Source organism: Terrapene carolina, unplaced genomic scaffold (assembly GCF_002925995.2).
Source record: "Terrapene carolina triunguis isolate 2854851 unplaced genomic scaffold, T_m_triunguis-2.0 Scaffold33891, whole genome shotgun sequence".
Taxonomy (NCBI): domain Eukaryota; kingdom Metazoa; phylum Chordata; order Testudines; family Emydidae; genus Terrapene; species Terrapene triunguis.
The window spans coordinates 11,411,966-11,428,249 of record NW_020698242.1 but is presented as its reverse complement, the minus strand read 5'-3'; the positions used below and the strand labels follow the sequence as shown (position 1 = coordinate 11,428,249).

At 44.7% G+C, this 16,284-nt stretch overlaps 1 protein-coding gene across 2 annotated transcripts in view; it reads left to right on the top strand.

The window, feature by feature from the left end:
* Positions 1–2,359: 2,359 nt before the first annotated feature.
* The window catches only part of LOC112105765 (carbonic anhydrase 5B, mitochondrial), a 31,357-nt gene continuing 17,432 nt past the window's right edge, over positions 2,360–16,284 (top strand). The window contains exon 1 of one of the 2 annotated variants that reach the window (XM_024198683.3): positions 2,360–2,608. In XM_024198683.3, coding sequence (XP_024054451.1) covers positions 2,479–2,608 — 130 coding nt within the window. In that variant the 5' untranslated portion in view covers positions 2,360–2,478. Of the gene's footprint in view, positions 2,609–14,548; positions 14,760–16,284 lie in introns of those variants that run through there. The other variant, XM_024198682.3, reaches the window with a different exon arrangement.

The window sequence follows — 16,284 nt, the reverse complement described above, 5'->3', positions numbered from 1 at the left end:
TTGTGAGTCAGCCCCTACAAATCAAGATCTGGTACCAGTACATTTGGAGTACTTTTCATTTGCCTTCTGTTTTTGAGTCGCGGGTGGGCGTCAGATTTTCCAAACTTTATTTTACAACCGTGAAGGCTAGAAACTTTCCTTCTATTTCAATTAATGCTAAGATTTTCATGTAGTCCCCTGGCTCCGGGAGGAGAAGGAGCTTTAAAGAGAACCCCAAATCTTGTGAGACTAATCATAAACTAATGAGTGGACAGTACTGATTGAAGCATTTGTTTTGTGGGGTTAAAACTGCATGGAGTTTGCAAACAAACATAAGAAAAAGTAGGTCAGATGTGTGTTTATTACTTTTGCTAATATTCCCTTTTGTAGAGAAAGTTTGATTAAATTATTAATAGTAATAGTCCTTATGTAGCATTTTCCATCTTCAAAGTGCTCTCAAGATATTAATTAATCTAACTCGTTAATTGGGAAAGAGATTAAAATATGGTATTGGAATGAGAAGCCTCTGAAAAGACAGATCAGCAAATATTTTTTAAACCCACTTGCTAAAGTAGACTCATTGCAGGAAGCATAAATTGGAAACTCTGGGGCACTTAACCAAAGCCATATTTGCCTGAAGCCAAAAATAAACTTGCTTTGGCTTCAAAACTTTGTTGACCAGGTCTTGGAGCCAAGGACATTTTGGGGAGCAGCTCTAAGCTTAGAAGTAGATACCAACATATAGGATTTTGCAAAACATACAAATTGTACGGCCATTTTTGTTGTACAGCAATGCAAAATGCCAGATCTACCTCAATGGAGCTATGTTCAATGGACTTCAGTGGAATTATGTTGATTTTTCAGTAGCTGAGGATCTGGCCTGAACCATCCCAGTCATTGGTTCTCTGACTTATTGGTTAGGTACTATTGTGGGGGGAAAATTACATTATTAGATAAAGACTGACACTTGAATTTATTTGGTATTTTATTTTCACACATCGACAAACCTAGGGCGCAGCACAGCGTGGTAGAACTCAGGGACTATTGTCTCCCACATAGGTCCTCTTCATCCTTCTAATTAGACTCTAATATATAGCAACATAGGGAGGATTGAGGGCTAAGATCAAAATAAAGCAACACACATTTAACCTCACAATTTAATCAACATCTTACAGTTGCTACCAATTCATAAATGACTATTTTACCCCGAGGAACTTTCCTCAGAAAATAACTTGCCTCTTCCTTAAACACAGTTACAAATACATTCTTCCTGAAACTCTCCTTACAATGCGCACATAATCATGTAACTTCTGTAAGCATTTGTTTGAGAACCTTGAAAGATACGATCAGGCCTTTAGGGGGTTCAGTTTCTAATAACTTCACTTCGTCCAGGCCTGGTTGCTACTTTATAACATTATGAATAGCCGTTACCGAGTGAAACGCTTTCCCAAGATTGCATACCTGGCCTGAATGAAACCCTGCTCCAGAAGCTACTTGTTGTATCAGTACCACCACAGAGATTCAGAAGCCAAGTGCCATGTCACAATATTGAGCACTGCGAGGGGAAAATGAAGAAATGAAAGGAAGGGATTTATATACAGTCATATCATATAAAGCAATAGAGTTCTTGGAAAACTATGTGAAAGAATGACAAATAGAGAATAGAATTTTTGTGCTTTTATTCCTAAAAATACAGGACTGGAAAAATCCTAAATCTGTCCCCAAATGGAAACACTACCGCCTGGCTAATATAGTGGTTGAACTGTTATGAAAGGGACAGTGAGGGAGATTTCCTTGATTCTGGGGAAGTTCATCCTTCTCTCTAGATACTACAAAACGACTCCTCTCCTGGGATGTCTTATCGACATAATTCTAAAGAACAAATTCATAGCCTTTGAAATGCATCCGATTGCACTGCATGGCATGTTGTATTAAAATATTTTCTCCATCTGTTCTCCTGCAAGGGCTTTATATCTCCCCTGCCCCAGTTGCCTTCTGTAAATTACTTGAGTAACAAGCAATCCTTCTGTTTGTGATTGTTATAAAAACAAAATTAAGATCAATTTAACATCACAAAAGTAACAGAACATGAAGATTTTTGAAGCAATTTATGAATAAGAAACCTTCCCTTCCATATGACAAGAATGATTTCTCCGAATTTGCAGTGTTTGCAGAGCCAGACAAAAAAAGAGGCATGAAAAGCACATACAGAATAATCATCAACTAGCCCTGCCCCCCCAAATTTTTTTACAACCAATGAGGAAGCCAGACCAGGGAGCTGTTGAAATTTAACTGTTTGTTCGGGGTGGTTGTTTCTTTTCCCCCTAAAGAAAGGTGTGTACCATGCACTCAAAATGGCTTATAAAAAGGATCGGAGATCATTTGGTTATCTTAAAGCTGTACTTGCATAGCTTTTTATCTCTGCTTTGTGTTGATAGGTTGCCAGGCTCTTGAAAGCCATTTTGGCTGTAAGTCTGACAAAGGGCCAGGATTGTACTAATGAATAGCATAAAGGTAATTAGTCTGGCACATTTATGCAAGCAGCTGAAAACTATCTGGGGGCAGCGATTGGTGCCAGCAAGACCCTGCAGCATGGTCACCTGCACTCAAATAAACAAGAATGCAGCATGTGAGTATATTTCATTTTCATTAAAATAGCGCCCTGAACACCTGTATGAGTTAGCAACAGTGAGGGCTATCAAAGAGGGGCCGGGCACAGACAATAAGAATAATAAGTTTTGCTCTCACTGTCTTTCTAATATAGCAGTAGAGACCAACAAAGGGAACTTGAGACCTTGAAAAGAGATTGCAAAAAACAAAAGTAGAATTTCAAAAGATAATAGAATGAGAGAAACTGGAGATGGAAAAGCCTCATGTTATCTAGACTATTTCCTTCACTCCTGGTTGTGTGAGATTAAAACATCATTCTTCAGTATTTGTGCAATGAGAGCCAATGGGTGTCACTGGGCTGGTTATGATTCTAAATTGTAACCATGCACTGGGTGCAAAAGAAGCATTTTTTCTACCTGATGGTCTGACTGATTTCTATGAAAGCCGTATTTGTAAATGTAACTGAAACCACATTTAGGGTCTGATCCAAAGCCCATCAAAGTCAACGGAAAGATTCCCATTGACTTCAAAGAGCTCTGGATCAAGCTCATACAGATTAAACACTGAAATGATTAATTTAAGAAAACAGGGTTTGATAGAAATACATAAAGCCCCCAAATAGGCTGAATAGAAGATCCACATTAAATTCCTTACTAAAATGCAAAATAATATTGGGTGATACAAGGGGTTTAGTGGTATACATTACTATTAACATATCTACAAATGACTTGTGGTTGGGCTACTCATGAGGCAGGCATGTCTAATCACTTGTATGGAGATCATGTCACAAGGTAATAACAAATAATAAAATCCTACATATAGAAAGTGCATTTCATCCAGAATACTTTGTTCATTTCTGTAACTGTATTAGTTTTGTTGATTTTTTTCAAAAACACGGTTTTGGCCCTGTTTGAATACAGAGGAAGGTGATACTTTCTTCAACTGAATAATCAAACAGTACTCTTTATATCCACCTATGTGATGACCAAACAGCTTTATTTTACCTGGTTGGCAGAAAACAAAGCAGAATGCAGATGTTTAATAGTTCCTCATTCATAAATGCATTTTGGCAGGTGACACCACAAAATAAATATTCTGCCATTGATTGCTTGGCATTTCAATAAGCCAGTTATTGTGAGATTAGTCTCCAAATGCAGTGATGCATTATTGCATTGTATAAAACTTCCAGAGCATGAAAGCCTTATGTAACATACAACATGCAAGATTCTTTGTCACTCAGCAATTCCATATTAATTCATAACACAATTTTACAAGGATGTAAATTGCATTTGCAATGTTATCCTAATGAATTTGAATTAATTTCAGCCAATTCCTTGTTTTGTCCTCCACAGAACAGAAAGTGTAAAGTTGGTTTATTGTGTTCTGAAAATTTCAGTGAATAAAGCTGCACTAAATCCTCTTAGAACAGACAGAATAAGTCGTTCAACAAGTGGCACAACTTGTAACTATAGGTCTTTCACCATCATTGAAAAATGTTGTTTACTTTTTAATCTGGAAAAAATGCATACTTTCTCCCTCCAGAACCTAGCTTAGCACCAGACCTTGTTAATGTAGAAACAGATCCACAAAAAACATCTAGTAATTTATTTCTAGCGTACAGTTTGAATTAGTCAGATGACAGTATTCTTCCCTTTTCTGACCTTTTTAGATGTTTTCTTAGCACAAGATGACAGTCTGTTTAAAAATTTTGTACTTGCTACTCTACCAGTTTTATTTCTATTGCAGGCCTGTTCAGGAAACTTGACTTATTCAATTTGAAAACATTTAAATAAAAAGATCAAGGCATTGTTCATTTGTTTGAAGAAGAGTGACACTGTATTAGTTTTAAAATCAGAAAGATCAGACCTTATCAACTATTAGCTCTTCAAATAGTTTAAGTGAATTCATTTACTGTATTTAGCATGTTCCGAAGTGTGTGTTAGAGTGTGTGTGAGAGAGAGAGAGTATTGAGAATTGGACTTGTCTACACTTACCGGGATCAGCTTGTGGCAATCCATGCATCAGTGGTCGATTTAGCGGGTCTACCCGCCTGCTAAATCAACCGCAGATCCTTCTCTCATCCATACTCCTGTACTCCACCTGAATGAGAAGCGCAAGGGGAGTCGACGGGAGAGCGTCTCCCGTCGACATAGCGTAGTGTGGACCCCGCGGTAAGTAGATCTAAGTACATCAACTTCAGCTACGTTATTCACGTAGCTGAAGTTGCGTAACTTAGATTGATCTTTCCCCATAGTGTAGACGAGGCCGTAGTTTCTCTAAACTGATCTAAAAACAGAGGCCAGAATCTATCTTCATTTATGGTAAACCCTGGAGTTTCACAGATGTAACCCTGGGTAGATTTGGTTCCTAATTTAGAGTAAGAGAGCATTACACTTAAAGAAAAGAGACCACCCGGGTCCCAGAAGCCCAGTGACCCCTTCCTCCTCACAGAGGAGTCTGCACAGCCTATCTGAGCTATTTTGAATTCAGTTAGCACAAGTAACATAGCAGGGAAGACAGTGCACAGCAGACTTTAGCAGGGGTAGTACAAGCCTGGCACAGACCCTGTGTACGTACTCTGCTTGCTAGCCTGCCCTGTAGCCCGTGCTACGCTGTCTTCCCCTCATATTGTTTTCCGAGCTAGCTGGATTCAGGTATGCTACCCCGTGCACAGCTTTTGCTGTGTAGACATACCCAAAGATACAATGAACTTCCATTGACTTTGCTCATAGCCTGCAGGCAGTGCAGGGAGAGAATCAAATCTCAGGAGTGATGCCTGATTCTTTCAAGACTAAAGGCTGGAACCACCAAAATGGTTGAGGCCACTGGTCCATCTAGTTCAGCATCCTACTTCTGACAGTGGTCAATTCCTGAAGCTGCAGAGAATGGTGAATTTCCCCATACCCCACTTCTCAATCCAACTAGCTATGTGATGCATTGTATGGAGGTGGGGCAAGTTCTCCCTCCCCCATGGCAGGCGATCAGGTGACATCCTGATACTCTGAAACATCAGATTGGATTATAGACTCACATCTGTCTTTTAAGATAATAGGTGATTCAGTTTCTGAGGTATGTGCAAGTTACCTTTTAAAAAAAAAATCAGTTCTGTTAATGTGCTTGATGCTTGACTACAGACAAAGCAAGTACCAGGCTTTTGGTTTCAGCTGGGTAAGAAAAAGGACACGAGATGTACACACAAGTCACTGCATCAGAAGACGAAGAGTGCACATCATGGCCTATAAAGTAAAAGTGTCTGAGCTGATCTCAGCTGTCACAACAGTGCTGAGGCAGAGAAGTGATCGCTGAGGTCTGCCACTGCCTTTCATGGATCAAAGATGCAATGTGTGCTCACATCCACCCACTCAGCTAAATGAGTGAGCGACTGCATTCTGCCACTAGTGGGCCTCAAGAGTAACTCCAAAGGGGATGCCTTGCTGTAGCTCACCCTAGATCCGACAAAGGTGTGGCTGACTATGTCAAGGATCAGATCAGCAAATAAAGGCCTCAGCTCTCCTTGTGATGCCGTCATCATTGCAGTCAGTGGCGGTAGAGCCCTGCAAATCTGTGGGTATCCGCTTTGTATCCACGGATATTCACAGACCATTTTTGCGGATCGCAGCATGGATGCGGATACAAATTTTGTATCCGGCAAACAGGGCTCTGCAGCACACACTCACCCGAAGGGAGAGGCTGTCACCCAGCCTGCAGGCTCCAGCTCGGCTCTCAGAAACACACATCAGTGTGCAGGGCAGTTGTAGTCAGTTCTGGGAGTTGTAGTCCCCAGCTTGCTTGGAGGGAGGAGGTAAACTACAACTCCCAGAAGGGAGTGAGCCAACTGCTATTTTGAAGTTGGGGTGGTTCTTTAAAGGAGCAGGTGGCAATGGCTGCGTGCATTAGAGCCACTGTAACTGCGTAGGGGTGTCTGAGCCCCCCCCCCACGGGCCAAATTGTAGCCTCCCTGCCCGGAGCGGGGAAGGAGGTACGGTAGGGGTAGAGCAGGCGGCAGGGCAGGAGGTCTCTAGGGAGAAGTGGGGCTTGACACAGCCCTTCCTCACTGCTGCACGGTGACCTGTGGAGCTGTTTAGAACCTGGCAAATACGTGGATGTCTGCAGCTCAGACGTGGATATCCGCAGACAATTTTTGTGGATCGCGGATCAGATGCACACCTTTTTGTATCCGTGCAGGGGTCTAAGTGGAGGTGTTGAAGTTAGATCCCTAACAGAGAGGGAGTGGCTGATAGTGTGTTCTCCGTAAATGCCTTCTTGCCCTGGTCCAAAATAGCCCAAAGGTAATCACTTTCCGGGCACTCTGTAGAACCCATGAACTTCATCTGGCCTTTAAAGAGGTGTAGGTGAATTCAGGTATTGGCCACTGTATGGGGTGGAGGGCAGTGTTTGAGTAGGTGCTGCGGCTGGAGGAGAAAGCTCAGCTGATTGCACTGTATTTTGTTTTTGTAATTGGCAGGGCACCCAGAGCTTGTGAATAGGTACTTTTTATTTCATCTCAGTCACAATAAATTAACAAATAAAATTCTTTACCAGTCACCTATGAAAACATGTTGAATGATCCATGCTAGTTAGTCCAAGATCCAAAACTTCTCCAAGATTTTGAGCCTGCTTGGTAAAGAGTGGACAATTTCAGTAACAGTATATCTGTAGTGAAGATTAAATCCATATTAGCTTTACCCTGCCAGTTGGAATTACCTGTTTTTTATCAGGTTCCTATCTTAACCACACACTTTGGAAGCAAAGAGAAGCTCAACCTTTAACAATCTGCTGCTGCTTTCCTAACAAGCTTACAGAACTCTGTCCACTACATACCATTTGATAAAAGTAAAGGCATTAGACTGTTTATGTAACCCTTCTGCCCATCTGAGTTGGCAGCAACAAGAGCCGGGTTCAGTATCTAGGGGTTCCGTTTTAATAACGCAATGCAAAACCGGCTCGAGCCCCCACCCAGTGATCTGGGACAATTACATACCACCCCCCTGGACTCCTCTAAGAGGCAATAATTTCCCTTTCGCAAGCACGGAGCCTGAGTGTAGCAGAAAATGTTTAATAACATGAGGTAAACGACATCAGCATTAAATTGGGGAAACACCACAAACAGGATTCATAGCACAAACCATGAGCAAAAGACCCACCCCCAAAGTCCCAAAAGTCCAACACCCCAAAAGTCTCTTGAGTCCAGCAACCCCAAAATTACCCCAAAGTCCAACAACCTAAAAGTCTCTGTTCCTGGTTAGTGCAGCCCCAGAGTTCAAAAGTTTATCTGCAGAGTCTTACCACCCCCGACCCCCCACCTGGGTGGAAATGGGGGGGGGAGAAAGGGGCACGCGGGGTATTAAGGGGCACCTTACGTTTGAGGCTGACTGCCCTGCCTCTCCATGGGGTTCTGCTGCAGCCTTTACCACGAGCCGCTTTACTTCATCAGCCACTTCGCGAGCCGCTCCAGCCGTCCCGCAAACTGCTCCGCTTTGCTTTGCTTGCTGTCCCGTGGGCCACGCCAACCGTCCCACAAACTGCTTAGCTCAGCTTTGCTTCACTTCACTTTACTTCAGTTCACTTTACTTGCCGTCCCGTGGGCTGCACCAACTGTCCCACAAACAGCTCTGCTCCACTCGCCGTTCTGTGGGCCATGCTAACCGTCCCACAAACTGCTCAGCTAGCCGCTTAGCAATAAATCTTCAGGCTCCCCCACTAGTTAAGACACCACTCAGTGATCTCAGCTCTTAGTGATTTCAGCTTGTAGTAGGGGAGCCCCAGTGCTGGTGCACTATTGGCCCAAAGTGAATTTAGCATAGCAGCCTGTAATTAGACTCTTAATGGAATCAAAATTAGCTCTGCTATTCAACAGCAGAGAGAGGAGGTGGTGCAATTGGTGTTTCAGGCCCTCAAAAGGGGCCCATACCACCAGATATAAATACTTGTCCCCAGCCTCCCTCAATTTACTGGGTTTTGTAACCCATGCCCCTTGTCTAGCGAGTGCTACTTAGTTAATGGTGAGTCCCTCTGTCATACAACAGTTCCACTGGCCTTGATTCACAGAATCAGGGTAACAACACTTTATTCTTTCTGCCCCAATAACAGAGAAACTGGGGATCCCACACCAGCCAAAGTAACCACTTTCAGTTGCTGTGGGCTCATGCTAGGCGGGTGGGTGTGCCTATGTAAACAAAATCAACCCCTGAAGTTCTTTTCCACACTCGCCATAATTCACCACCAAATGTTAGGGTAGAGCTCATCCTGACTCTGCTTACATTTACATCAATAAACTGGAGTGCAACATAATTCAAAACTGACATAAACTCAACTGAACTTTCAACACCTTGTCATGATGGAACATAGCCAAGTCATCAATGCGATAACCCAGCAAATCTAGACATGTATTGTGTGAGTCATAAAAAGAAATCAACCCATTCTGGACTTCTCTGTTAACATTCAATCCAAGTGGTTGAAGCAGAGCCACAATTTCTTAAGGTTTATATGTTTCTTTATTTTGTTTTGGTTATATGTTTATTTGTGTATTTCCCCATTTGGAAGATGTTGCCATGGAAATTACATCAGCTCAACATCAGAAAAAAAAATTCTTCTAGCTGGGTGTGGTTCTCAAAATGTTTAGCTTGCCAAATGTTTGGTTTCCTGTTCTCACTGTTTTGCTTCAGAGTTGCGTACAGTGTGTTCTAGGGATTCCCCATGGAAACAAACCAAGAGTCTCCACTAAAAAGCAATTTTAAAAGATCTGTTGAATAAAGAAAGTTGACCATCCATAAACCTGAGAACCAATTGGAATTGTCTTTTTACCCCTCCCACTCCTCTGAAATATAGGGGGATTAATTTTAATGTTCTTTCTTCTAATTTCATACCCAAATTCTTATTGATTTTCTTTTTCACAGGAGTATCTAAGGAAATTGTAGACAAGTGCAAGCTCTTTTGTCTCTGCCAAAAGCAGATTCTGATATATCATTGAAAAGATGTAGAGCCCAATTCTAATCACAGTTACAGCAATATAAATCTGGAGTAAATTCAGTTATTCAAGGATTTACAGTGCTCTACTTTATGATTAGAATCGGGCTTTCAAATTCTTTTCTGTGAAGTTTATATAAGTTATAATAACTGTCAGGCAGCACACATGGCTCTGGACAGTTCAGACTTCAACATAAATAACAAGAGTGTCTCAACTTTTCTGCTTTCAATATGTCAAACTAGAACCCATTAGATCTTACCAATGATTGATTCTCAATCCTGAAGTCTGAATAGTAGATAATGTTTTCACCCCTCAGCTCATAGAGAGCCGAGAAGCGATGGGGGGGTGAAAACATTATCTACTATTCAGACTTCAGGATCGAGAATCAATCATTGGTAAGATCTACCCTATAGATTGCAGCCCACCTCTTTAGTAAATTCTAAAGACACTAAAGGTCTGTGAGAAACTTTCCCTAAGGCTTTTGATTCTGACATCAACACCAAATGTATTTTTCAAGAGTGATTTCAAAGAGCTCCTGTAAAATCCCTGCAACTACAACTAATTACAATTCAAAGACATATGAAGACATTCAGGTAGTCCTAATCTATCAATTTCAAACAGCAAAAGTGAAAAAAATCTAGGACATGATGATGCCAGAGAGTAAAGATGCTTATATATATTAGTTAGTGCTCAAAGGGCTTGGGACGAAGGAGGGGGGGATGAATGAAAACTTCCAGTCACTTAACAGTTTTAAGGAGTTAGACTAAACAAAGGTTCGGTGGGGCTGTAGTCACCCCCTTTTCCTCATTGCATGAAGAGAAGGAGCTGAAGCATCTCTTGAAGGGAATGGTCCATATAGGAGTGGTCAAGGAGAAACTCCTTTTCTACATAGGGTTGCCACCTTTCTAATATCTGGTAACTGGAACCTCAAGGCCCCGCCCCCTGCCCCGCCTCTTTCCACAAGGCCCTGCCTCTGCTCCACCTCTTCCCTCAACGCCCTGCCCCCTTATCCACCTCTTCCCCCACAAGACCCCGCCCCCATCGCTCACAGCTACTTCACCAGCACGACCAAAGCCACCTTGCCCGCCACGTGTGGGCTGCACAGGGTTACGCGCCGCCACAAGACGCACAAGCAGCCTAGCCCCAAAGGCAATGTCAGCGTTCTGCTTAGGGTTGCCATCTTTCCACAGATAAAAAAAAATGGACATCAGGGCTTATCAAATGGCACTCAGACACACAAGCCAAAACCTGGACTGTCTGGATGAAAACTGGATGGGTAGCAACACTACTTCTACAGTGGCATGCAGAGGAGGACTTTGGGTGTATCCTGGAGCCAGGCTTTGGGCCTTCAGATTTGTCTGCAGATTCAAAAAGACATTGCTGCCTTTTCACATGCTGAAGGTTTTCTTCATAATCATAGGAATGGAAATATTTTTTAAATTCAAAACCTAAATTCTGCAGAAATTGATGGAAAAGCCCCCAGGAATACTGCATCCAGATCCAGTATGTTATTTAGCCCGCTGGAAAACTCAGCGTGTTGCAGATAAAATTATTGCTGTTGTTTGCTATGCAGCTAAACACCCCATCGTTTTTGCAGGCATATATGTACCAAGACGTGCCCTGTGGCAATATTATTGCAGAGAATTATTATTCTACTCACAAAAGGATAAGAAGTTAAAAATGGCGACACTGGGTCAGACCAATGGTCCATCTAGCCAATATCCGGTCTTCCAACAGTCGTTGGTGCCAGATACTTCAGAGGGAATAAACAGAACCGGGCAATTATGGAGTGATCCATCCTGTTGTCCTGTCCCAGCTTCTGGCAGTCAGAGGTTTAGGGACACCCAAAGCATGGCATTGCATCCCTGACCAGCTTGGCTAATAGCCATCAATGGACCTATCTTCCATGAACTTATCTGTACTGTTTGCAGTATATTAGTGCCCATAGTCCCCAAAAAGGATCTATTCGGGCCCACTGTGTTAGGTATGTACACACACACACTAAGATTCAGTCACGCCCTGGAGGAGTTTTTAAAAATGCAGTACAACAGGTACCAGTTTGGCAAGTTTGGTACAGTATTTCAAATACCTTTCCAGAAAGAGATTAAGTTGCTGTTTTTGCTGAACCCTGAAGCTAAATCTGGTGCAGAGTGTTGCTCCCTGCCTTCTGAGTGGAGGGAGCTGGGGCACTGTGAGCATATCACATCTGAGTTCTATCCTGTTCATGGGCTCTCTCTGCTTCTGGGTGCAATTCTAGGTGCTAGTCACAATCAGTGATACTAGCAATAGCCTGGGACCTGGTTACTTGAGAAACTACCTCTGCCTTTTATGTTTCTTAATTTTTGTGACTATCTGCTGGAGCATTTTTCGAGTTGGTTCTTGGGATAGAACTCTCTAGGTCTGGCAACAAGGCAATCTCATCAGATGGACTCAAGGCTCATCCCTGCAAAAAGCCGAGCACTGTGATTGAGCAAAGTGTTTAACAATATGGGGTACGTTTACATGGGGATAAAAAATCCATAGCTGGCCCAGGTCAGCTGACTCCGGCACATTTGCCTTGGGCTCCGGGGCTGAAAAACTGCCCTGTAGATGTTCAGGCTCGGGCTCCAGCCCACGCTCAAATGTCTACACAGCAATTTTTTGCCCTGCAGCCCAAGGCCCTTAACTTCAAGTACATGCAGTCCCAGCAATGTGACACACATATTAATGACTTCAATAGGGATTATTCATGTATTTAAAGTTAACCATGTGCGTTGCTGCATCAGGACCAGAGTCCTCCGCACTTTGCAGGATCAAGCCCCTTACAGGATCACACTTGCTTCTTCTGACAGTTTCCCAGGGTTTGGTAGTTTTCAGGACACAGTGAAAGGCATGTCTGTTTAGCCACGCTTTAAGGTGTATTTTTAGATGGCTGAAATACATAGCAAACGATGCCATATATAAAGATATTTTATGTTCTACAGCAGCAAGTATTGTATTCCACAATATGAATAGATATGTTACAGTACTAATGTGGGAGGCGATTGGTTGTCAGTCTCTAAAGCAGAGGGTAAGGAAGCTTTATATTTTAGGAGACAGAATGCATTACAAAGGTGGCAGTCACACGAGAGGTAAAGTTTCCTCTACACCAAAAATATACTTATCATATTCATAACCAGAACTCAATATTTTAATGATCAACGTTTTTATTTAAAAAAATAAACTAAATTTAACAAGTAAGAAGCCATATCTTTAAGAACAAAGTAAACTAGGCTTAAGGCATGTTTAATAAATCCTATTACTGGCATAGGATCAAGAGCTGGGCTACCTCTTTATTTTTGCCTATTTCCCCATCATCTGTTTTCCCATAATGTAGCCACTCAAGGCAAATCATTAGCCAGATTCCTCCTGTTACCCAATTCGACTGACTTTATAAATATTCTACTGTGAATAAATTGGAGCCTTTTTAACCAAATCCCTTTCAGCTAGAATAAACAATTTAAAAATAACTTTTTGGTTGACTGGAGCTGGGTGTCCAGTTTGTTAATTTACACAGGGTAATTTAACAATTCTACATTTCAGCAGTATGTTTTCAGGGCATTGCCAGATTTTTTCATGGAAATTAAAAAGCAGCGATTTAACAATAACTTTACTGATGATCTCATGGAGATAAACAAAGATTTCCAAAAGAAGGATTTTGAAGCAAAGTTTTCAGAAAACATGATTTAAACACAAGATGTAAGAGTAGAGGACTGGCAGTCAGGAGACGTGGGTTCTAATTCAGTTTGACTCACTGTACGAATTTAGGAAAATCTGGCTTCAGCTACACTTCATATTTTTCTTAAAACCTCCCACTTTTGCTCCTGCCCTGGTGCTTTCCACGGGAGGTTGCTCAAGTATAGATCAGGCAGCAGCAACTGCCGACATTTTAAACCATTTCATGTAGATCTGCTCTAAGCAGCGCTAAATGACACTATCATCGTTACAGGTCTGGCTGCTCCTCTGTCCCCTTTGTGGCCTCTCTGAGGTCTTGTCTACACTTAAAACACTATTGCGGTACAGCTACACTGCTTCAGTGCAGACACTACTTATGCTGAGGGGAGGGGTTCTCCATCGGCCTAGGTAATCCACCTCCCCGAAAGGTAGTAGCTAGGTTGATGGAAGAACTACCTAGGACTGTCCAGACTTTCTCATCTTGCAACATGCACGGCAGCATCTCAACTGTTGAAAAATGACTGCGCTGCGGTGGGATGCGACCTGCCACAACACTATCATTCTGGGGGACGAGGCAGCAATGTGCAAAACTTATATTTCAGAGTCAGACTGTATGACAGCCAGAGGGAAAGTCAAAGGGACAACAGGACAGGTGTAGGTAAGGCGAGAATCAAAGGCAAATACAGATGGGGGTACATGCAATGAGAGTCTAAGGGTCAGTGACAGACAGACAGACCGAGGAGGCCAGAGACAGACAGACAAGGGTGCCCAGGACTGGCCCTATTGGTTGTCTACTGGTAGGGCCAGACAGACGGGGGACAGAGACAGACAGACCAGAAGACATACTGACAGAGGATCTAAGGGCAGGGCCAGATACACTGGGCACAGACAATGAGATGTAAAGGCCAGGGCAGGACAGACAGATGGAGATGGACACTCTACCGGCAGGCCCAGACAAGGCTGGGGGACAGAGACAGACAGATGGGGGACAGACAGACGGAGGGGCCATGTAGACTGGGCACAGACAATGAGAGTGTAAGGGCCAGGGCCAGGCCGGAGCAGGACAGACAGATGGAGATGGACACTCTACCGGCAGGCCCAGACAAGGCGGGGAGGCAGAGAGGGCTACGGGCAGCCTAAGGCTAGGCCCAGACAGTCAGACTCGGAGGGGCAGCCGGGCGCGAGCTCCCACCCAGGGCCCCGAGGCTGCCAGCTCCTCTCCGCGCCCTCGGCTCTGGCAGCCGGGCGGGCGGGCGGGCGGGCCCGGGGAGGGCGGGGCCGGCTGAGGCGAAGGCAGGGCCAGGCCCCGAGGAGCGGGTGGCTGGTCCGGGATTGGCGCAGGGCGGACGCGGCGCTGTGGGCCCCGCGGAGATGCCGCTGCAGCTGCTGCGAAGGGCCCTGGCGGCCTCGGCCCAGCGCCTCCGCCCGCCCGCCGCCCCCTGCACCGAGCCGCGGGGGGCGAGACCCTGCAGCCTGGCCGCCTGCTCCTCCTACCGCCTCCGCGACGCCCGTGAGTCCGACCCCCGGTCCCGGCGGCGGCTCCCCCGGGCCATCCGCCCCAGAGCCCTCATGCCCCCTCTCGGCCCGGGATAGTCCCTCCTCGGGATAGTCCCCCCGGAACCCTACACCCGCTCCCCGGTAACCCCCGGCAGCCTCTCCTTACTTGGGCACCCAGCTCTTCTTATCCCCCGGAAACCTCCAGCCCCCCTGAACCGCTCTGCCCCAGGGCAGCCCCTGCACCCCGTCCCCTCCTTTGGGGCCTCCCGGGCACCCTGCCCACTAGGCACTGCCCTACACCCAGGGGGGATGCATTCAGCCTCCCTCCTGGAGGTCTCTCACCAGGGCCGGCTTTAGGCCAATTCCACCAATTCCCCCGAATCGGGCCCCGCGCCTAAGAGGGCCCCGCGCCCAGTGGCAGGGACGCCCAGAGTGGGGGGCAAATGCCAGAGAATCCCTTCCCTGGCTAGAGGCACCTTTTTAATTTTTACTCACCCGGCGGCGCTCCAGGTCTTTGGCGGCGGGTCCTTCACTCGCTCCGGGTCTTTGGCGGCACTTTGGCGGCGGGTCCTTCAGTGCCGCCGAAGACCCGGAGCGAGTGAAGGACCCACCGCCAAAGACTAGGAGTGCGGCCCGGTGAGTACAAGCCCCACGTGTTTTTTTATGTGGTTTTTTTTTTTTAGTCATCCCTGCCGGGGCCCCGTCGAAACTGTTTGAATCGGGCCCCGCACTTCCTAAAGCCGGCCCTGTCTCTCACTCCCCCCCTCAGATCCTGGGCTGATGCAGCGGCAGGCTCAGTCCCTTGTAAACAACCTTCTTCTCCTAGTTCACAACTGGTCTGGTTTCATTCCTAAAAGCACCTGGTTTTCTGCATACGTGCTATTGTCCATTCCTCTATCAGGCGAGTCGTTTTAAAAAAAGAAATCCTCCAACTTTTAATTATTTTGGCTTCCTCTCTTTCCCCAAGATTGGTTCTCCAACTTATTGCAAGAGGCCATTTTTGAGGGGGAAAAATTGCCAGACCATCAACCATGTATTAATATGCAGTTTTAATGCGTGTGCCACCAGTTCATCACAATTCTATGAACAGTTGCATCTTAAGTGTTAATCTAGATGCATTGTGATCAGTTTGGCACAAGAGGTAATTGATAGCAGAAGTCATAATCTGTCATAGTTTGAGTCCTTCCAGCTGGTGAGTACTGACTGTCACATCCTTTCTTGCTATCCCAAACCAATGCAAAAGATCTTCTTTAACATCACCACTTTTTCTGTCTCTGTTTAATTTTAAATTTACGTTTGCAGTTCCACTTTTTTGGATAGACGGCCTGTTCTTCCAAAGTTACAGAAAAGTGGCTGAGATTTAGAGCAGCTTGTTAATTACACTTTCCTGATTACAGTGTCCAGAAACAGTGTTAACAGTAATAGGAGACAAATGTGTGCATTTCCTCTAGAGGTGAGGTCCTGATTGGGCACCGGTTGACATATAAGTGAGCTGCAGTGCTGCAAGCAAGAAGCAGTGACCTTCAGCAAGCCCAGGT